Source organism: Osmerus mordax, chromosome 10 (assembly GCF_038355195.1).
Source record: "Osmerus mordax isolate fOsmMor3 chromosome 10, fOsmMor3.pri, whole genome shotgun sequence".
NCBI lineage: Eukaryota > Metazoa > Chordata > Actinopteri > Osmeriformes > Osmeridae > Osmerus > Osmerus mordax.
The window spans coordinates 10466930-10489962 of NC_090059.1; the positions used below are offsets into that span (position 1 = coordinate 10466930).

Below are 23033 nucleotides of genomic sequence, written 5' to 3' on the forward strand. Positions count from 1 at the left end.
AAACCCTACAGACTGGAACTGTAGGTACTGTACATTCTCACATACGTAGCTGTGCACAACCAATAAACCATGATTAAGACACAGAAGTATCTGAAACAGAAGGTATGGCAATCACAAATCGACAGGGATGTTGAACACAGTTTGGGAGTAATAAGTTCTCCTATTCATTTATTGACATCCAAGTCCACTCAATTGTACATGTACAAATTAAAAAATGTTGAGCGAGTTCAGTTTGTGCTGATGCAAAGCCGTTGCAGGCTCTAGGAAACTCATGCCTGTGGGCCTCAAGGTCGTTCTCATTAATCACAAAACAGTGCACACACATCAGTGTTCTTCTCTCCCCAAGGTCTGTGATTGGTTTATGCCGCAGCCCCCAGGTGTCCACCATTAAGATCCCTCCCCACCAAGCGACTGACAGTCATCATTCATCACCGTAGAGACCCAATACAGAACATTACCCTTGGACTCTTGATGTTTACACTTCCTGATGTTCACATCAGCGGAAAAACCTGTTACATAGAATAGTTCAAAGAAAACGCTTATATGTTTTAATATAATATTTAGTATATACATTTCAAATAGTTATAATGGGAGCTCTGGGACGGAAACCGATAAGTGTGAAGTTGTGTGACCTTTCTAACACTCATTTGGACAAAGCAGAGGGAGAGAGGGGTGAGGTCTGGTAGAGAGTGGGGCGTGTCCCGTGCTGCATGATGAGGGGCTGCCTCTCAGCTTTCCCCGCAGATGTGGGCTGGATGGAGGAATAGAGGGGGGAAGGCCCAGGGGCTTCCCGCAGTTCCATCTGAGGGAAGGTGTCCCTGCTGGAGTACGCAGCCATCTGTAGAAACACACACACACAGAGATGTTTAATAGCATTGGTTTTGGTGTTTCACGTTCCAGTATTTGTGTTGTTCGCCCCCTTGTGGTCATGTTGTGAAACATCTTCCCAAACATGACAACTAGTACAATACACAGATATCTTCCTCATTTTCTCACATAAAAAGCCGTGGATAGGTGACAGCAATATCATATTACAAACAGTACTAGGCAGGTCAGCTTAGGGATCACAAGTGAATGCAGCAAGTAAGTCCTGGTGTCTGTCCTCTCTACCTTCGTCTTCATCTTGTTTCCACGCCAAGGGCGACAGGCAACCACTGCAATGAAGCAGAATGTTGCCACGAGGATGGCTGCGCAGGGCAGGATGAAGAACAGGTTACTGAAGGCTGTAAGGAAACACAGAGAGTAAGTAAGTAAGTAAGTAGGACTTTATTTATATAGCACTTTTCATACAAGAATTGCAGCTCAAAGTGCTTACATAAAATCAACAAAAACAATAATACAAGTGTTGATCTAAAATGTTTAACAAACCAAACTAGCCGCACTCTATCTGCGGTCTCTAGAATCCATCTTAGATCCGAGCTGCCACTTGCAGTTTCTAATGAGAACATGCTGCAAGTATACAGTTGATTCCCTGACGCTGAGGATGAAAGGGAGGCCATGATGACATTCACAGTTTTTAAAATCGGGAGTGTATGTCACGCTGGATCTATTTAGAAGGTAGCTCTTAACTGCTGACCTTACTACTCCCCCCCCCCCCCCCACGCACCCCCTCCCAAACAGTACCTCGGGTACCTCTTCGAAAAATGTCACCGATACTCTTGGTGTTAAAGACCCTATTGTTCTTGATTACAACCTGGTCACAAGTTCTCCAGACTCCCCACTGAATTCCCAGCAGCAGATATAGGGTGACCAATGCATCTGCCATAGAGGACATGTGCTGCCCTGGCTGGGCTGAACTAGTCTGGTCTAGCTGGGGTTGAACTGATTCCTCAGTATGATTCTGAATGCATTCTGACGTAGTAAAGTACTGTTGTAAAACGTGAACACAAATCTCAGTGTAAAGGACCATTAAGACCTTGTAAAAAGAAAAGAGGGGAGGGCGGCAGGTGGGCGAGCATGGCAAGGGGGGATTATTTCTTCAGAATTCATCAGCAGGACCTGTTCAGTCCCGTTTCTAGGCTGTCCTTAATGATCATATTTCCAGACCTACTTTCTTATCAAATCCTATCACAGACTGTAACTATGGCAATGACTTCGTCAACACCCCAGGGGTCTTCTGTGACATATTGTGGCAAAGGTAGATGATTTCTTCCTAATGATGCAGAGACAGAAGCAGCTTACGGTCCCTCCTGACGAAGAAGCTGTAGGAGGTCTGCAGCGTGCTGACTTCGTTGCGTGCGCTGATGTCCAGGCAGTGCACGCCGGTGGAAGTGAAGGTGTGGTTCAGCTTCAGTGTGTTCTCATACAGCATGGTCAGCTGACACCCCACCGTTGTGTCCGTCACACAGTTGGGCAGGATCCGCCAGCACACCCACATAGGGGGACTGGGGAGTCCACACACACACACACACACACACACATATGAAGAAAGGACACACACACACACACATATATGAAGAAAGGACACACACACACATGAATAAAGGAGACAGGGTTAGAACACAAAGAATATTCTGTTTGCTGTGGTCCACAACAAGGAGTTAACATGCCATGGTTATGTACCATGAATTGGATACTGTGACACACACACTAACCTTCCATCCACATGAACAGCCAGACTGGTATTTTGAGAGACCTGGTAGGTAGTAGGCCCTGTCAGTTTAATGTTTTTGATGGCATCTAAAGAAAATGTTTAATTATGTTTTATTAAACATGGATACACAATCAGAAGCTTAAGGTGCCATTTAATCAGGTACCCTCAACATACAAAATGTTATCCGTTTTTGATTACTATTTCAAATCATGATTTCCCCATCAATCATTCTAGACATAAATAATAATTGTTTATTTCGAATATTTTAATAGGTCCACATACCCAGCACCGTGACATCCATACTATAAACCCCGGTCAGTATGGTGGCGTGTTTGGTGACGTTGGCCCCCACTCTGAGTCGCAGGGTGTAGTTACCTGATGCCATATAGTTGTATGTCACAAACGGTTCGAAGCCCTTTATCACCTCGCTTCACAAAAGAAAATAAAAAAAGACGGTTTCAGTTATGTAACTTAAATCGGAATTCACGGCTTGATAAGCAAAGTCCACAAACCCGTTGCCGAAGTCCCAAGTGTAACTGAAGTGCGCAGTCCGTAAAGTATTCCTGGGATCGAACAGTTCGAACATGGCCTCCGTGGTTATCTCGGAGGCCAGCTGTCCACTGTCCCGCAGGTACGTATCATTGCCTTCCTTCTGATAAAATAGGAGCTTCCCCGCAACATTTTCTGAAAAAAAAAGACAATTTGATTTGATTAGATTACATTTTCAAAGTATCATGTACATTTCCTCAAAATATTGCCTCAAATCAATCTTAAGATGACCTACCCAAGCTGATCAATTCGTCATTTGCCCCAGATACTGTAAGGCTCAGGATCAGGGGCAAAGACAGGCATACCCACGCAAGTTTATTTCTGGAAAACAGACCATAAGCAGGCCGAACAGTATAAACACCACAAAGTAACATACGTGTACAAATGTTATTAAAAGGGTACAATATTTACCGATACATATGCAGTTTTCCACGCACAGGAGTTACAAATTGAGAGGCTACCTCAAGACTGAGGAAATTCGTCTGTAAACCTTACTGTCATGGAGCTTGGTCAGGAGTTATGTTGGAAGTGGTGCAATCAAGTTTGGCTATGGCTTTATGTCGTTTTGATGATCCTTGGAAATCAGCGCCATGCGTTACATAAGGGTCTAGTGACACAAAGCCCCGTTGTGTTCTCAAGCATAGATAACTGTAAAGAGGAGTGTGTGTGTGTGGGGGGGGGGTCCTTCAATAGATTCCCCACAGTTACGCTCAGGCCAGTCTGCTGAGCAGTGAGCAGTGACCCATAGGAATGACGGATATAGGCCTACTTTTTTTGTACAGCTTTTTCAAAAGGTCTCCTTAGCCTTGTTCAAAACGTGCAGTTGGGTTTTGCTGTAGGATCTAGGATGAGATGAAACACAACGGTGTTTCTGTCCCTCCCTCTTTCAGTAAGCCTGTCTGTCTCTCACCCGTTGGTCTCTCTTTCGTTTCTTCTCTCTCTTGAAAGAGGTGGTTGCCTCTCCTTACCCTCTCAACTGTTGATGAGGACCTTCCTTCTCCTTTCTTCTTTTCTCGAAGTAACTATTACAGTTCAGATGACATGTCAGGTGTTCCTTTCTTAGACCTTGGCACGGCTGAGACTGCAGATATCAATAATGTCACTAGATGGCGATGTGCCTATACGGGTAGTATGTGCACATAAGTCACAGTTATGCACTTTAATCCTCTAGTTAATTACATCAGAGCGAATGCGTCTCCAACACAAAAATGCAGGTAAAATAGCTTACAAATATATTACTTAAAAGAAAACCTCTCATTTGAACATGTAAACGGTTTAAGACCAGCTTCATACGGAACATAATTAATTTATAATGCCATGATACTGAGAGGTCTTAGGTGAGTAGTTAGCTTAATTTTTTACAGCAACGAAGTTGTCAGTAGCAATTTAAGAAGTTTTGAAAGGAAAATTAAGTCGAAAAATAGCTGCATGTTGTAATGTCTTGTCTTCGGGCCTCCAATTGCTCAAACACATTTATACATGACGCATCCATCACGGAAAGCACTGCAACGACCGTGACGTCAAGGTCCCCCTTTTCGGTCTCCCGCCCCTACAAGCACAAGCACGCAGAACACATAGGGTGTACACACAGATGCGCGTTGAAAGTTTGATAGTGGTTTCAGTCAGCGGTAAAGCTCCATGCACCGTTGGCCACCACTGGCGAGTTATTCTTCTGCTTATCCAAATGCGTGGCGCTATTTACAAGACATCCGGCATTTTCCTGGATTAAAAAAGCATTCAAAAGATTCAAAAGGCGAGGACTTGTAGCCGACAGCCGTCATTATTAGGCTACTATAGATCTAAAATACTGGAACGGAACCGTTCAATTTCTTTGACGTTTTAATTTCTTTGACGTTTTAATTTCTTTGAATTGTATATAAGACACTCTTGCAAACATGTCTCGAGACCCAGACGACGTGAATAAACTGACCGAAAGTACATATAAGGTAAGTGGCTCGGGTGAATAGATGACATTTTTAACCCATAGAATCCCCCTATAACACTTGCTGATGTTATCCAGAAATTACTAAATCCTTCAAGTTTTTATAAACTTTTAGTACATTTTACAGACTTTAGGCTTCTCCTCGATGTCAATTTGTGTTGGGGAAAGCTTAATTATTGGTAATGTTGTTGTTTTGACGAGACATAAACACACCTTGTCATTATAAGATCAACATAAACTCGCTATTTGGACTGTTTACCTGTAGGCGCAAGTGAAGGTTGATAGGCTACACCTGTGGTGAGTCCGTTGAGGAAAACCTCTTCACATCCCCCTTTTGTAAGTTAAATGACCAGTACCTGAAACCCAACCTTGATTTGATCAATCACAACGTCATCAAATCATTTGCAGATGATCAGTTCGCGACGCTTGTCTGACTACGCCACACCTTTGCTGGCAGGCCGAAAGTGTCTTCAATTGATTTAAGTTAATGGCCCTACACAATTGCCACAGATTCATATACCTGGAAGTGAAGGAACCTGTTCCTACTGCCGTTTCTCTGCTTTCAGAAGGGTGCATACGGCTTTGGCAACTTGTCTGTTGATTGTTCTATTGAGGGTGTGTCTGGGGAATAAAGACATTGAGGGAGTCCACAACGCTGTATTGTAGAAGAATTTCAATAGGCAGATTAGGTTTACCACAGTAGATGGTCTGTTTGGGACTTCGCCCTCTCAGTAACATGTAAAGGTCCGTGTTAATGATTGAAAGTCTCATTAAGGCATTGTGATATTTATATAATATAGGAACTTGCAGAAACAAGCACATGCCATATTTTCTTAGTAAGATAAACCTTACAAAATTAGAGCTTTCCTCACGCAGCAACAAAACGTTTTTTCAAATATTTAATAATAAAGTATTCATGTGTTGCTGGTAAGTGCATTGAAATTTGCTAGTGGAACAGTGACTGTTGTTACTTTGGTAATAAGCAGCCTAGTTCACAGACTCAAGTGCAAAGGCATAAACTGAACCCCCTCCCACCTCACGCCCACGCCCCTCTCCTTCTCTGTTCTAGAATGTGATGGAGCAGTTCAACCCTGGCCTGAGGAATCTGGTTAATCTGGGGAAGAGCTACGAGAAATCTGTCGCAGGTAAACACAAGCATTCCGTCTGCATGTTCTATAACAACAGCTGTATTGTCTGTCAATGATTTTATTGTTTGACTCAATGAACTAAAGGGCATTGATAGGTGTTGATACATTTAACTTTCAAGAAATAAGTAACAAATAGTGATCTGTTTATTCAGACTTTGTGTCATTGTCTGTATTCAGATGTGTCATCGTCTGTCTGTCTGTCTGTCTGATCATCTGCCTGCCTGTCTCCCCAACAGCGATGACTCTGGCTGGGAAGACCTACTTTGACGCTGTGTCTAAGATAGGGGAGACTGCCGCTGTGTCTCCTGTGTCCAGAGAACTGGGTGAGTTGACAAGTGGCACACCCTGACTGTGAGTGTACCGGTGTGAGTCCACATGTGTGAGTGCCATTAAGAGTCTGAAGTGAGACACTGGAGGTGAGTCCCTGACTGGGCTGTTTCCACCAGGAGAACTGGCACTGACGCCAGAATGTCTCCGACCTGTCAAATGTACCTTTACTGAGGCAAAGAAGATGCGCATGAATGTGTCTCATTGTCATACAAATAACACTTGAGGATGGAAGAAAATCAATTTCCCTTGATATTTACGACAGTCAAGTCCTTCAATACAATACGTGATTATAGCGGTAGCTCTGTTGCTGTAGCTCTCATTTTCGTCTCTCTACCTCTCCAACTTCCCATCATAGTCATCTTTCCATCCCTACATCCCTGCATTTCTTCGGTTCTACATTCTTCCATCTCTCAGTCCCTCCAACTATCACCTTCCCTATCTCTCCACCTCCCTCTCTCCCACCCTCGGTCGATCTCTCTCACCCCTGCTGTCATTATTCCTACAAGTTGCTATTGCCTTCCGAGGAGGCCACCCGCCTGCTGTGTTAGAGTGCTGTGGGCTGAACAGGTGACCCACTTTTCTGCTGCTGTTATGGCCCATCAGCCAGCCTCCTCTGCTCCGATGTAACCTCTGTCATCGGCGGCAGGGCAGCTAGGTGAACGGGCTCTGATGTACGTGCGCAGAGCCAGGAACTGGACATGGAGAGAGTGAGATGGGGCGGGCGGGGGGGGGGGGGGGGGGGGGGGGGACATGGATAAAAGAAAAAGTCCATTCAGAGAGAGTGAAAGACAGAACAAAGACAGGGAGAGAAATGATGTGAAAGGGGGAATAAATAGAGAGATGGTTTCATGGACATGCACGAGGAATATTTACCAACGTGACATCAACCTGATGTCAGTGCGTCTCACCCTCTATCCCTGCTGGAGGTGTGTGTGTGTTTGTGTGTACGTGCGTGTGGTGATGCGCATGTGTAAATTGCTGCAATGTAAAGACTCCCTCAGTTCACTGAGATTGACAATCGAAGCATCACAAATCATAAGTTGTGGAACGGAATAACAAATATGTCTGCCCGAGAAACGCTCATTGTAGTAGCTTTATGTCTGTCAGAGTGTATCTGTTCCTGTCCTGCCTGTCCAGAGCAGATCTCAGCCGAGAGATGGTGTGAATTCTCTCAGGCATCACTCCGAGACAGGCAGCAAATACACAGAACAAATAAGACAGACAGAGACAACTATTTCCCACCATTTCAGTCCTCCACCCCCCACCCCCCATCTCCCCCTCTCTAAACACCCCCCCTAAACCCTTTTAGAAGGTCTGAGTAGAGCGAGTTCGGTTGTTAAAATGAGATCTAAGGTCACACGATTTTCCAAGCTTTCATGAACTTGACTCCTCAGGTTTTGGAATCAAACCTAATTTGATTCAGAAGTGCCGGGGGATTCGTTTCAACATGTTCAAGCAAGCAATAACAGCCTCCACTTCCATGTACTCTTATCTCGGTGATTGTCAGTATAGTAATCAATCAGACCCGTTCCCACTTCCACACTCTTACATTAAACAACATAAACTACATTAAACCCAAGTGCCATTGATCAAATCCATTCCTATGATGGCAGAAGCAGGCCCACCCTCCCACCCCCGTCCTCTGCGGTGCCAACTGAAGTGCACAGAGGTGACGGAAGAAGTGTCCCCCTGGGTGAGCGGCGGGCCGTGACCTGAGGTTGGCGTATGTCACCTAATCAAAAGGGATATTATATTCCCTGTACAATAGCAGGTGTTGCACCACTCACACACTCTTCCTCGTTCCTGAACATCATGCCACACCCTTCTTGGGTTTCATAACTGCTTGTGTACCTCTGACAGGCTTCCTCAATGCCAAGACCTAATGGGCGTCACACCACACCCAAGTCTGCTATGTACAGGCCAGAGTTTTGTCCTGATCCACTTTACAAAGGAAAACTCTGGGTGGGCGACAGGACCTACCTCTGCTTCCCACCTGGTGGGTCTGGTGAAGACGTGCTGTGTTTTTAGTGGAGTGCTGCTGCTCGGACCTGCCTGGAGACCGTTTGCTTAAACCTCTGGCTTTTGTTCTGTGACTTTGAGAAACACACCGCGGTACTGAACATGGAACAATTGTCTTATCACTGAAACCTACTGAGGTCCCTCAGATAGAGAGAGGTGACTCGATAATGTCCCTTTCAGAGGTTATGTCCTCGCTCCACTCTCACCACACACACCTACATGACTCCTAGAGGTGAAAGAATGCAACTAACAAACTGACATGGTCTTTTTTTAGCAGGTACTAACATAGCTTTTATTTTTTCTCTAATAGCAAATATTAGAGCTGTCCTGTTGTTGCACTGTTGATTGTTTTGTGCCACAGCTGGGAATTGATAAGAATGACCCTACTCTGCTAACAACAAGGGGAGGGAGAGAAAGAGAGAGAGAGAGAGAGAGAGAGAGAGAGAGAGAAGGAGAGAGAGAGACCAGACTGCCAGTCTCCTTCCTGTCATTCAGTGTCATGGAAAATACCTGGATGTTAAATAACAAGAATCTTTCATCATGTTGTTGGCCAGGAAGTGTGTGTGGAGGGGGACTGTACATGCATGCATGCACACATGACCCCATAGAGTAACATGCCTATGTATCTCTAATGAACTCACTGTACATACAGTACACTGCACAGCTGCCACTCTAGACCATTAATTTTTAGTTCACATTATAAATTCCCAGCAGTGTCCCAGCAGAAGGTCACACTTTGTATTTGCCAGACAAGACTGTGTCGCCCCCCCCCCCCCCACACACACACACACACACACACACAAACACACACAGGGACTGAGTTTGCCCTGTGTTTAATGGGCAAGGCAGAGTGGACTGGGCACAGCACAAAGCAGAGCTGGAGTGTTGCTGACGAAAGAAATAAAGATTGAAAGAAAGAGAGAGCCCCCCGCCCTTCCACCTTTTCTTTGGGCTGTTTATCAAACCTGCAGGCTGAAACACGTTTTTAAAATATTGAACCTGAGCTGTCACTGCAAGTAAAGAACAAGGTAAACAGTGTCCACTCGACTGTTTGAGTGTCTCAGGATTGTTTGAGTGTCTCAGGAGACGACTTAAGTGTGTCCTAGACTGACCTCTCGTTTATTTGACGCCAACCATTTTTAGAGGCGAACTTGAGGTTTGCTGAAGGTCCGAACACCTGCTGATGCTGTTTCTCCCCATAGCGGTTTGATAGGAGTTTCTCAGTCTAGCTGACAACATACACTTAAGTGTGCAGAAGCGACGGAAGACTAGCCAAGTGGCCGAGAAGTCTACATAGTTAATTTGCTGTGTACACCAACATGAAGCAGTAGCAGTAGGTTGTGTTAATTTGGGTGTTTGTTCTCTGCGAGTCCCTCTCGGTGGAAACATCCCACAGCGCTGCCTAACTATCTGTCAGAGTACGTCAACAAAAGTGGACACGGTGTCAACATTGGGCTGTCGGCGAGCCCAGAAACATGCACACGCACACATACCCTTTCCCTCCTTGAGAGGCACCTTGCTTTCTCTTTCTCTGAAACCACCGTCTCTTTTCTCTCTCTCTCTTTGTCTGTCTCTCCCTCTCTCTCCCACTCCCTGTCTCACACTTACTGTCTAAAAATGTGTTGTGGTCAGAGCAGAAACATTTAGTCCTGTCTGAAAACTTAGAAAACACCACCCTCCCTCTGGACTAACTGACTGAGTGAGCTGGTTGGTGGGAACACCTACTGTTAGTTTCAGATCATTGATTTCTTATTCATGGTTCAACTACCTGACATTCCGATAAGTTACTTATTTGAATAAGGAGATGGAAATGGATGGATGGATGGATGGGGTGATGGATCAATTCAATATATGTTATGAAATATTACCTCATGGTCTTAGTCACACTCCTTTACTCCCCAGGCAATCCCAAATCCCCCGCCTTGTCTTCCCCCCCGCCCCCTGTCTTCCCCCAACCTCCCTCCCCTTCCCAAGAACCTTCACACTTGACCCTACTGTTCCTAACACTTCATCAGTCATTGAACACAGGGATGTTTGATATCATGGATTTATATGCACAATGAAGTTTACACATGTTAAAGTTCTGCTGCTCCTTGATGCATGTCCCAGTCACCACCTTGTTATATCAACAAATGATCCAGTCTATGGGAGTTTTGTGGATGTGAATCACATCACAAGGACATCGGGGATGGATTTCTCCATAGTAATCTCCCAACCCCCCCCCCCCTTCTCTCCCCACCTATCACAGGTATGTTTGGCCTCCAGATTGTCTGGCTGTCACTGTTTCTCTGTCATCATGACTCAAATAGGTGTTGCCGAGATTTCCTCAGTCTCAGGCTGGGAGAAAAGATTGATCACGAGGAGCCCAGACCCTTGACTATTGATCACGTGGACATAACAACTCTGCTTGCAGCTCTGGTCTGGTGTTTCCTTGGTCTTCCAGAAACACCATGTTGAGGATGATGACGTGTATTCTGCTGCCAGAGGGCACACGCACAGGGCATTAGTCATACATCATAAATCACCTGGAGGGAATGTCTGTTGTTTTCTGTCTTATCGACATACCGATAAAAAAGCTGGATGATTGCGACTGTATCGTTTTGTGGTTATGATTATTGGGGTCGAATGGTGCTGTAAAACCAAACCTAGAGTTCTAGAACTAAGGTGATTGAGTTCTAGAACTACAGCCCAGGATTCAAGAGGGAAGAACAAGAACCCCTTGGTAGGTTAAGTGTACTGTGATATGCACTTGACATGTTTTGTCAGCTCTCATTGTGCAAGGCCTTCTCCCTCCAGGGTAAATATAGAAGTAATCTGCCCGAGCCACAGATTAGATACAGAGTGTGTATGCTGTCTCAAATTAATGACCAAGCTGCTCAATCCAACGTTAAGTTCCTCTTGGCTCCGACTGTGGTTGACATTGTTTAAAATCTGTTCTTATGTAACATGCAGATGTGTGTGTGTGTGTGTGTTTGTGATTGGCTGGTCCCATAGGGCCGTAGATGAGACAGATTGCTGTATCAGAGACCTCATTTCAGAGCTTGGGCCTTCCCAGACAGCCAGGCAGAGGAGACTTTAGGGTCATATGTGGGATTAGAGAATCACAGGTCAAACTAGTAGTTGTGATCAGTCTGTTTGGCTTGTCTCAGAGAGAAGGAGGCCCAAAGGAGAGATGAGGGGGATGAGATAAAGAGACAAAGAGAATGAACTGAGAGAGAGAGAGAGATAGAGAGAGAGAGGGATGGGTGATGAGTGGAAGATTACCAGCTACACACAAATTGCAATCTGAAGAGGATGAATCATTCCATGTGAGGTGGATACAGAGACCTTGTCCTAATACAGGGTGTGTTGTCTTTACACAATGCTCTGTCTGCATGACTCCAAGGAGTGGTGATGCATGAATCCTTTTCTTTCCCAGACACATCTTCACTCCCAGGCCCAGCCCACAAGCTCTAAACTTAGTCAAACTTAACCCTTCCCCTTGTCCTGATCCCAGGCCTCTCCTGCCTCCACTCCAGGCCTAGCCTCAGCCTCTACCCCAGCCTCAGTGCCAGCCTTCCTCCCCAGCTCATGCTGTTTTTGCTGCTGTACAAACAGCTGGTGCTCCTGTCCTGAGCTCCGCTGCCCCCGCCCCACAGCCACCCCACCCAGAGCACAAAGGCAGCATTTACTAGGGTGTTCTGGTGACCTTCAGAGGGCAATGTTGTTGTAGCTGTGGATGCTTACAATGCCCTATGTACATCCATGCTGATCCAGGGGCTGGACCTAGGGCTGGCTCAGTACTGTATGTGTGAGTTCCGAGCTTGGGGGTCGAGGTGTGTGTGTGTCTGAGAGAGTTTGTCATGCGCCCAGGCCCAGCTGTGGTGTTGCCTCCTGAAATGAGGGGATTTTCAGGTGAATACTTGTTGTTGTGTTTGTGGAAGGTATGAGTTGACACAGGCGATGTCCTTGGTTCCCCCTCCTTTTACTTACACTATTTATGTATTTATTACACATTCAAATTATGTAAACCAACCAGCCAAGCTCAGGGATGATGTCATCTATCTTGCTGTGTCATCCTCACATCACAGTCTCAATCAAACACATGGAGCCGACCAGAATACACTCACCTTTACTGTCCTGACCAGACCAGAACCTCTATATCCAACTCCATTGTGTCTGTGGCTGGACGGGTATCTGGTCAGCTCCTATTGTCCTGCTGGTCCAGTATGGTCCTCCATTGTCCGCAGTGCCAGGGTGCTCTGACTGTGTGTCTATGGGGATTGTTCTGTGTCTGTTTGTCTATGATAATCTGTATGGCCACTTTCCATCCATACCTCAGTTGCACATTGATCTAGATGAAAACACTCATTGCCTGTTTCTGCATTTCCACAACCACCTACAGTACAAGTGCTTAACATTTGTCTGTAATGATATAATAAACTTTGTCAACTCAGGTAAAGGTATGTGATCCTGTGTGTGTTTGTGTCCTGTACCTATAGGTGTGGTTCTTATGGATATCTCTGAGGTTCACAGGAAGGTTCACCTGGAAATGGAGGAGAATGTAAGTAGCTTCTCCTCTGCTCTCCTCTCTCCTCACCTCAAATATCCTACCTGTCGTCTTGCTGAGTGCTCTTTCTTGAAGTGAAATTGTAGCGGAGTTTGACAAGAACAGGAGAAGAGGAGGAAGAGGAGGAGGAAGAGGAGGAGGAAGAGGAGGAGGAGGAGCAAAGCTATTATCTGTCTATACTGCTTCAGGGCAACAGGCTCAGAATACTTGCTGTTAAGCCTCAGGAGTGTGACCGTTGGCAACAGCAACATAAGTATGTCAGGACGACACACATGTCTGCACAACAGGCTGACGTCTGACCCTTGACCTGGACCAGCCCAACCTCACAGTCCCTCTCAGCTCCGACTCTTGAAGATACAGTCTGTTTGTTAAGTGCAGTTAAAAAGCGCACTTTCCAGAGCCTTGGTATCCAGGCTATTTAATAGGCCTGTGTTGTCACCACTTGATGATATAAGGGCTCTTGATCTGCCAGCTATGTTTATTTTGTTTTATCTATAAGAGGGGAAAGTAGTAAATCTTTAACTCAGAGCAGGAGATAAGCAGGCCTCCTACAGGAATTTGTCCTACTCGGAAAGTCATGATCTCTACAGCATTCCTCTTCAGTCTTATCGCCATGTCATCGCCAGGCCATTGTACTTCCTGTATCGATCTGCAACCACCTGCAGAACTGCATCCATGACATGACCCTCATTCTACTGTTTTTCCAGTTCAAGAGGTTCCACAAGGAAATCATCATCGAGCTGGAGAAGAAGACAGACATGGACGTGAAGTACATGACCGTAAGTATGAAGAAACGGCACTGGCGTGCATGTTGAAGTCAATTAAGGTCACCCCAGGCATGTGGCCGTATCAGGGGAGTGTTTGACCCGGTTCTGCTGTGACCCTGTTCTTCTGGCCCAGGCCACCTACAAGCGGTACCAGTCAGAGCACAAGTCGAAGCAGGACTCGCTAGACCGCTCGCAGACAGACCTGAAGAAGCTCCGCAGGAAGAGCCAAGGCAAACACGCCAGCAAGTACCAGATCAAGGAGAACGAGGTGAGACCAGAAGCAGGTGGGCCGAGTGGTGACCGGTGACCTAGACTTGGTGGTTTACGGTGGGATGCTGTGGAGAGTTGTGGGGGGTTCACAGGGGTGCTGTGGAGAGGTGTGGGGGGTTCACAGGGACGCTGTGGAGAGGTGTGGGGGGTTCACAGGGACGCTGTGGAGAGGTGTGGGGGGTTCACAGGGGTGCTGTGGAGAGGTGTGGGGGGTTCACAGGGACGCTGTGGAGAGGTGTGGGGGGTTCACAGGGACGCTGTGGAGAGGTGTGGGGGGTTCACAGGGGTGCTGTGGAGAGGTGTGGGGGGTTCACAGGGGTGCTGTGGAGAGGTGTGGGGGGTTCACAGGGACGCTGTGGAGAGGTGTGGGGGGTTCACAGGGGTGCTGTGGAGAGGTGTGGGGGGTTCACAGGGACGCTGTGGAGAGGTGTGGGGGGTTCACAGGGACGCTGTGGAGAGGTGTGGGGGGTTCACAGGGGTGCTGTGGAGAGGTGTGGGGGGTTCACAGGGACGCTGTGGAGAGGTGTGGGGGGTTCACAGGGACGCTGTGGAGAGGTGTGGGGGGTTCACAGGGACGCTGTGGAGAGGTGTGGGGGGTTCACAGGGACGATGTGGAGAGGTGTGGGGGGTTCACAGGGACGCTGTGGAGAGGTGTGGGGGGTTCACAGGGGTGCTGTGGAGAGGTGTGGGGGGTTCACAGGGGTGCTGTGGAGAGGTGTGGGGGGTTCACAGCACGTCGTGTCCTCAGAGGGCTAAGCTGGTGTATTGGAGATCCGCCTGGATGTTGAGGCTGGAGGATGGAGTGAGCTTGTTCAGTAATTGTCCTTCTGACACACAAACACTTCAATCAGAACGACAAGAGGGGTTATTGATGAGGTTTGTGTGTGTGTGTGTGTGTGTGTGTGTGTGTTTGCACTCACGTGTGAGAACTGTTGCCTGCTTCTCTGGCAGATCTGCTTTATTAATTGGTTTCATAGTCCTATGTTGACTGCTGTCAGTTAATGAACTTAAATGTTAAATTGTCCATGTTACCCAATGCTCTTGCATGGCTGTTTATGTCTGTCACATACCCTGGTGTCAGTGCTTACATTACCTTTACACCTGAATGGCAATAGAGATAGCAAAAAGATCTCGTATCAGTGTGAAAGTGGCTGGTGAAATGGACTGGAACCCTCCATACTCTAGGGTTTTACAAATGCCAACAAATATAACACCACGGAAGGAAGGTGAGGAGATTCGATTGTCCAACTGCACAGTGCTTTATAATGTTGATATTACCTCAGCTTCACTGAGGCATACACACATAAGCAAATTCTTTCTCTTTTTATCTGTCTCTTAGTCTCTCTCCTTTATCTTTATCTTGCTATTGCTCTCTAATGTATCTGTGTTTCTCTGTCCTTCTCTCACACATTCTCTCTTTTGAGCTCCGTGCTTGAGCCTGTGTGGGCCCATCTTAGGGGGGGATGAAGGGATAGAAAGAAAGAGAGAGAATGGAACAGGCATTAGAGGAGGGTCTGTGACACCACCAGGAAACCAGAACCCCAGAGACAAACCCGCTTTCACTGTCACCATGGCAACCTGGGAACGGGAGAGTGGAGAGATAAGGGGAGGGGGAGGTGGTGGTGGTGATGGTGGGGGGGGTTGTTTTAAAGAGGTCCTCTCTTTGTGACTGCCTCTCTGAGCCCCTCGCTGGAAAGATGTGCATTTCAGTCAACTTATTGTATAAAGTGACTGGTTAAAGTGACAGGCTGGCATGATAGAGGTTCCAATATATCCAGGCACCGGAACAGCATTTGTTCGGGGGGGTGGGGGGGCTTAGTCACTGCAGGGACGATGATTAGGAGGCTCATTAGCTCTAGTCTTCAGTAGCAGAGACAGGAACGTGACTGGAGTTCGCAAGCATATTGATGATGGTTCTGAGGTTTCACTGTCGCTCTCCATAAAACCTGACAGGTCATTGAGTTTTGTTGCTGTAAAGCTCTTCCCCTGGAGCAGTATACATATCTATCTCACCCCGCGTAGTCCTGCTTAACGTTAGGGTGAATACAAATGTTAAGAATCTACATTTGTCATGATGAGAACGGTTTGCACTCCCCTGACCTTTGACCCATGACTGTCGTCCTCAGTGCCTGGAGACGGTCACGACCCGTCAGATGGACATGCAGTCGTTCATCGCCGACGGCTGCAAAGAGGCCCTGCTGGAGGAGAAGAGGCGCTTCTGCTTCCTGGTGGACAAGCACTGCATGTTCTCCTACCAGACCGCCGCCTTCCACGAGAAGGTGAGGGAGAGGGGCAGAGGAGGGGTGGGGAGAGAGCGGGGAGGTGAGGGAGAGGGGCAGAGGAGGGGTGGGGAGAGAGAGGGGAGGTGAGGGAGAGGGGCAGAGGAGGGGTGGGGAGAGAGAGGGGAGGTGAGGGAGAGGGGCAGAGGAGGGGTGGGGAGAGAGAGGGGAGGTGAGGGAGAGGGGCAAAGGAGGGGTTGGGAGAGAGAGGGGAGAGGTAGGGAGGGAAGGAGAGTAGGCAAGGGGTGGAGAGTAGGGGATGGAGGGAGAACAGGGGGGAGAGAGGGCAGCAGAGGGAGGGCAGCAGGGGGAGAGAGGGCAGCAGGGGGAGGGAGGGCAGAAGGGGGAGGGCAGCAGAGGGAGGGAGGGCAGCAGGGGGAGGGAGGGCAGCAGGGGGAAGGAGGGCAGCAGGGAGGAGGGAGGGCTGAAGGGGGAGGGCAGCAGGGAGAGGGAGGGCAGCAGGGGGAGGGAGGGCAGCAGGAGGGAGGGAGGGCAGCAGGGGGAGGGAGGGCAGCAGAGGGAGGGCAGCAGGGAGATGGAGGGCAGCAGGGGGAGGGAGGGCAGCAGAGGGAGGGAGGGCAGCAGGGAGAGGGAGGGCAGCAGGGAGAGGCAGGGCAGCAGGGGGAGGGAGGGCAGCAGGGGGAGGGAGGGCAGCAGGAGGGAGGGAGGGCAGCAGGGGGAGGGAGGGCAGCAGGGGGAGGGAGGGCAGCAGGGAGAGGGAGGGCAGCAGGGGATGGAGTTATGAATGGTCAAGAAGCTCTTGAGTTCTGAGTGTGGTGCGTCTGTCATCGGCAGGCGAAGGAGATCCTGGCGGAGAAGCTGCCCAGCTGGCAGGAGAAGTGCAGCGATGCCACCAAGGTCCCCGACACGGTGATGACCATGATCGAGGGGCTTCGCACGCCCGTCGCCACCACCCCCCAACCCTCGCCACGCCTGGAGCACTACAACAGCGTGAGTGTGTGGCGCGACATCACAGGATGTGACATCAGAGACCAATCGGGCTCTTCGCTGGAAGCATATGTTGTGTTCTGACTCACAAAGACAAATGTTACCATGGAGCCTGGCAGTTGGGGAATGTTATCTCGTGTTTTCTCATGTTCCTCTTAGAACAACCTGGAGACAATGGTTCCCCCTCCAGCTCCCCAGCTCAAGGCCCAAATCAGCCCTCTGGCCAACATGTTCCACCCGGACCCACCCAGGTCCCCCATCAGGTCCGTCTCTTACGACCAGAACACAGGTATGTTGCAGCAAACCAGTCCAGATCTTCTTGTACCTTGAGGAGCTGCTTAGCTTTCTGTACTGAAGTCTAATGAACACACCTAGATTCTAATATATATATATCTGACTACCTAGGGACAAGGCACCTGCCAATGCATGTTGTAGTTGTATCAGAGACTGTATGTAACCCAGTGTGTGTGTGTGTGTGTGTGTGTGTGTATGTGTGTCCAGACCAGGGCAGCTCAGAAGACGGGGACAGCCTGTCCCGGTCGGTGTCCCTGTCGTCAGGCCTGAACCTGGGGAAGAAGTCCAAGGTGCGAACCATCTTCCCCCACATGGCCGGGAACAACGCCACACTGCTCAGCTTCGACGAAGGTGACATCATCACGCTGCTCATCCAGGAGGAGAAGGACGGCTGGCTGTACGGAGAGCTGGAGAAGACCAGGCAGTGAGTTCACCATCACAAGCCTGTGTTCATAGAGGCCTCACCAGAAGTCAGTGGTTGGGAAGGATTTATGTACTGGGTTGCTAAATATGACCCGGTTGTTTACTGTGATCTGTTCCTGAAAGGCTTAGGATGAAGTCTTACTTGTGGTTGATTAAAGGAGCCCAGCCCAGGAACGAGGTGCTCGATGAGTAGCAAGTCATATGTCAATGTGAAGGTCAAATGACATGCTACTGAATCATACAGCAGGGCCTGTGAAAGTGACTATATCACAATCCAAAGCTCATGGAGTATCTATGAGGTTTGCTAGCACATTCAACGTCAATGCAGTCAAGTCACAAAATGGCCGTTCATTCCGTTGATACAGTCGCTCCCTCGTAATGAGAAAAAGTACTTTCCCTAGACACCTGCCATGTGTCGTGCCCCACACATCCGATGGGGCAGTGGCTTTTTGCGGTGGCATGTTCACATTCCTCTGTTTATGGAAGTGCGCCGCAGAAGCAGTAAGACTATGACAGGAATGCAGGGCCCTGCCTTTTCCCCGTCTCTGTTGCACTGTCAGGGTACGTTCGCCCTGGTGCCGCTCCCCAACCAGCCAGCCTAACAGGACCTGAGTCTGCTGGGAGCGACGCTGCTGCTCTGTGGGGCCGCTCTGGGATGCAGGACCGGGCTGGGGCGCTCCGGAGTGGGATGAGGGTCGATCAAGACGAGGCAGGACCGGATATTGAGTTAGTCAGTCAGGGAGTCAGGTGGCTGAGCGGTGAGGGAATCGGGCTAGTAATCCGAAGATTCCCGGTCAAGCCAACTGACGTTGTGTCCTTGGGCAAGGCACTTCACCCTATTTGCCTCGGGGGAATGTCCCTGTACTTACTGTAAGTCGCTCTGGATAAGAGCGTCTGCTAAATGACTAAATGTAAATGTAGTCAGTGAGGGGAGGAAGAAAGAGGAATATGGCTGAATCACCTGCTATTCCCACCCCCCTCCACACTCACTCACTCACTCACTCACACACGCACCTACTCGGTCACACACTAACACACACAAAGACACTGAAACCTCTGTACAGTGATATTTATTTCTGATGCACTAACAGCCTCAGTCTCTGCCAAATGTGCCGTAGCAGATGTGGCAATACCCTGAAATGTCGGGCCTGACATCCCTGACAATGTTATTGTTAAACCAGATATGCCTGGGCAGCTTGTGGAGAACCATTTTCGAAGACATGGGTTGGTCTTATTGCTGGAAAAAGACTAGGTCAGCCTAATTGCTGGAAGCCGCCTTTGATGTCAGCTCAGTACCTTTTTTGTGCATGCTATTAAGGAGAGATGGCAAGTAACTCTCAGCTATGCTCGCCCATTATTCCATCCCCTGGCACTACAGCAAGGGAAGAGATCAGAGACAGTGTTTTTAACTGGGTGGTCAAGAGAAGCTCTTTGTCATTTCTGCTTGGAGACAAATGGACAAAAATATATATCCTCTGTCTCTCTTCCTGCCAGCCAATATCATTGCTTCTGGAGGCTGACATTGCCTTTAATTTGAAGTTATCAATGGCAGTTTGGTCAAATAGAGGATTTAATCAAACGGGGATTGGCTGTTACTAAGCAACACATCCAACACTTTACACTTCTCTTTCTTGCTTCTTCTGCCTTGGCTTGAGAACAACGATTTAAGTCAACATTGTTTTCCAATTCCAGTTAGGTTCCAATTCCAGTCGATGCAATTAGATAGTTGAAAATATACCTTGGTCAGAACAGTGAGAGCTTTGTGGCTGTGGTGTTGGTCTTACGTTGTGATGTGTGTTGTGCTCTCAGACGCGGCTGGTTCCCCTCATCTTACTGCAGGCCTTACAGTGAGCCAGCGTTCTCCAACAGGTAAACACAATCACTCAACCCTCGTTCTGGCTCGACCGACTGGACATTTGTAAGAACGTTTGAGATGTAGATGTAGGTTTGTGTCATTGAGCGTGTGTGCTTGTCCTGTGTGTGTTTGTGCCCAGCAGTAGTTTGGGGACCCCAGTGCGGAGTCAGAGCGTGGGCAGTCTGCTGGAACAGGAGGAGGAGGAGGAGAATGTGTTGCTGCCACCTCCAGACTACAGCGATGACACGCAGGGGAGCCTCAGCATCCCCTCCTCACCCTCGCCCGACAACATGGTCAGAACCGTCCAAAAACACCACATTTCAACATTTACACCTGAACTACACCAGTCACCTGTCAGAGGAGGCTGAAGGGAGGGAGAGTAAGGGGGAGGGAGAGTAAGGGGGAGGGAGAGTAAGGGGGAGGGAGAGTAAGGGGGAGAGAGAGTAAGGGGGAGGGAGATTTAGGGGGAAAGAAAGCCTCAAGTAGACTGCATAACAATTTAGGACATTTAAAAAATGTTACCAGCCTGGTTTTGCCACGACTGCAAGATTGAAGAAGGAAGTGAGGGAGGACTAGAGGAGAGGAGAGTATATACACTACGGGGCTTCAGTTAGGACCTGCTCCATCAGCTGATTTGAGAGGGAAGTAATAATGGATGGCAGGATCTGGCACTCTCCCCTCTCCTCCACTCTCCTCTAATCTTCTCTCCTTTCTCCTCTACTCTCCTCCACTCTCCTCTAATCTTCTCTCCTCCATTCTCCTCCACTTTCCTCTCCTCCACTCCACTTTCCTCTCTTCCGCTCCTATCCCCTCTCCCCTACTCTCCTATCCTCCTCTATCCTTTACTCTCCTCCACGCTCCTCTACTCTAATCTCCTCGTGTGACCCCCTCCTCTCCTCACTCTTCTCCTTTACTCCCCCCTCCCCTCCTCTCCGTGCGCTGCTGGATCTGCTGCCGAAGGGCTATCCTAGAGAAGGACTCCCCTTCGCCACACACACCTCCCCCCACCTCTCTCCTGCCCACAGTTGTGTGACTTCTGTGAGGTGACTTTGCCCTCCAGGTTTGCAGTCAGGGCAATAAGCCTCGATGGATTCTGCTACAGCTTGCTTGTGCGTAGCCCTGCCTGCACTCTAACCCTTCCAGAGATGGCCCTGACCATTCATCTGGGCCCTGTCTGCCCCCTTGTGGTGTACAATAGTGTTTGTGATAATGGCTGTAAGGATATCTGAAAACATGAACAGTGTTTTAACCACTTCCCCCTAAGTGATTGACTCACTGGTCTTTAAGTGTGTTTCATCTCTGCATGTGTGTGATTAATTTTTCATTCTTCTCTAACTTTGAGTTATGTATATTTGTTTGTGTGTGTATGTTTGAGTGTGTAGGTGTGTGTTCTGGCAATTCTAGATATTCTAGATTCCCTCTATGAGGTCATGGTACACTCTGTACATGTCAAAGCTAGTCTAGCATGGAAGAAAGGGGAGTTCTAGCAATACGTGTAGTTGACTTTCTTCTGAAACCTGTCTCACTTGAGACTACCTCCAATCTTTGTGAGTGTGTGTGTTTGCGTACATGTGTGCATCTGCACATGCGTGTAAGTGTGTGTTCTACAGCTAAAGAAAACATTTATTTGGTTTTGCTTACAGATGATCCTACCCAATGGGATAGGGAAGGCTCCCTTTCTGGGGTGAGTACCTGATGACGACACACTGATGGATGTTGATACTGGCATGAAAAGGACTATATGATTTCACCATATGGTTCAGGAAGATGAACGTTGTGTGATAATGTCGTGTTTTTCTTCTGTTTCCCAGAGGCGGGAACCCGTTCGCCACAGTCAGGCTGAAGCCCACCGTCACCAACGACAGATCAGCACCCATCGTCTGATCAGATGATGACGAAGATAAACACTCCAAGCTCTCCTTAAGCCCCCCATCTCAACCAATGTCCTGCTAGCCTGGCATGCCAGATTGTTCCAGCACGAACCATCCACGTCACTCTGGTTGTCAAAAGAAAACAGTTGGTGAATTGACTGATCCAAACTACTTCCGAAGTCATGGACTCATGACGATGATGATGATGATGATGATGATTAAGTGACTGGGGTGGCGTGATCAGTGCTGGAACAGACTAGCATCCAGACTACCTTCCTGACTCGACAGCAATGAAGATTGTTTGCCTGTTTGTTCGTTCTGTCCAGATATATAGAGAGATCTATACAGTGTACGCTAGTTGTGGGAATGAAGGGAGAGAGACATGTTTGGTTTAAATGGACTGTTTGAGTAGCCATACTGGGTGGCTGTAGTCCAGTCTACATTGTCATGATCGTTTTTTTGATAGGGACATTATTTATATATATTTGAAGATGACTCTTTGAGGTTTTAAAACAAAACGTGACATACACACTCACACACATACAAACAAATGTGTAATGAGAGTTAAATCGAAGACTAGACATGCATAGTCATTTGTATGTTGTGTTTTAATTTCATTTGCCATAAACTTTTAGATGACTTCTAGGTGCCATGGATGGGCGAAGCATTGACCGATTAGTACTAGTTCTAAATATGTAATGACTTCTGGATGTTTTTACTATTGTGAAAGTGGGGTGTCAATTTATTCCTCTGCTAAGCTTCCTATGCTAAGCTTAACTGCTTGTGTATTAACTGTTGAAAATCACAAATGTCCCTTACTACTGGTAGATACTGTAATGTACAGTACAAAATATAGGTATTATTTGTCTTCATTTAAGCTACAATAAGAGAATGTATCACACACAGTCGAAAAGGACAAAAAGGAAACAGAGAACTGTCTGTTCACTTACTGTAGTGTGTTATGGAGTCCAAATGTACCAACTACATTGCCATGGTGAGGTTTCACATGCCCTCAAGTGTGCACACATTTTAAACTGTTGGGGGAAATAGCTGTGATACTTTTCCTTTCCTTTCCTCACAGTAAAAGTATGTTCCACCACACAGTTTTCAAGACTATATAAAGTGTATTATTTTAAAATCAGGTTCATCTATGCGTCAACTTCCGAACTCACCTTCACATTCAACATTGAGCCAAT

At 47.8% G+C, this 23033-nt stretch overlaps 2 protein-coding genes across 5 annotated transcripts; one reads left to right on the forward strand and one right to left on the reverse strand.

The window, feature by feature from the left end:
• Positions 1-136: 136 nt before the first annotated feature.
• Positions 137-5674, reverse strand: tmem130 (transmembrane protein 130). 3 transcript variants are annotated; one of them, XM_067244519.1, is made up of 9 exons: positions 5605-5674; positions 5344-5440; positions 3378-3463; positions 3106-3277; positions 2876-3021; positions 2595-2679; positions 2182-2384; positions 1111-1223; positions 137-838 (listed from the first exon to the last, which is right to left on the reverse strand). In XM_067244519.1, the coding sequence occupies exons 4-9, from the start codon at positions 3177-3179 to the stop codon at positions 644-646; spliced, it is 816 nt and encodes a 271-aa protein (XP_067100620.1). In that variant the 5' UTR covers positions 3180-3277; positions 3378-3463; positions 5344-5440; positions 5605-5674; the 3' UTR covers positions 137-643. The 3 variants fall into 3 exon arrangements, with proteins under 3 accessions (XP_067100620.1, XP_067100621.1, XP_067100622.1); XM_067244520.1 differs by lacking the exon at positions 5605-5674 and having other exon boundaries at positions 137-509; positions 633-838; positions 5344-5556; XM_067244521.1 differs by lacking the exon at positions 5605-5674 and having other exon boundaries at positions 705-838; positions 997-1223; positions 5344-5558.
• baiap2l1a (BAR/IMD domain containing adaptor protein 2 like 1a) lies at positions 4712-22978 on the forward strand. Of its 2 annotated transcripts, none has more exons than XM_067244516.1 (14): positions 4712-5088; positions 6154-6229; positions 6469-6555; positions 13063-13124; positions 13838-13909; positions 14031-14165; positions 16294-16446; positions 17242-17397; positions 17554-17683; positions 17896-18112; positions 19921-19980; positions 20106-20259; positions 21610-21650; positions 21778-22978. In XM_067244516.1, exons 1-14 carry the CDS (start codon positions 5038-5040, stop codon positions 21848-21850), a joined length of 1467 nt encoding a protein of 488 aa, XP_067100617.1. In that variant the 5' UTR covers positions 4712-5037; the 3' UTR covers positions 21851-22978. The 2 variants fall into 2 exon arrangements, with proteins under 2 accessions (XP_067100617.1, XP_067100618.1); XM_067244517.1 differs by having other exon boundaries at positions 20109-20259.
• The last annotated feature ends 55 nt before the right edge of the window (positions 22979-23033 follow it).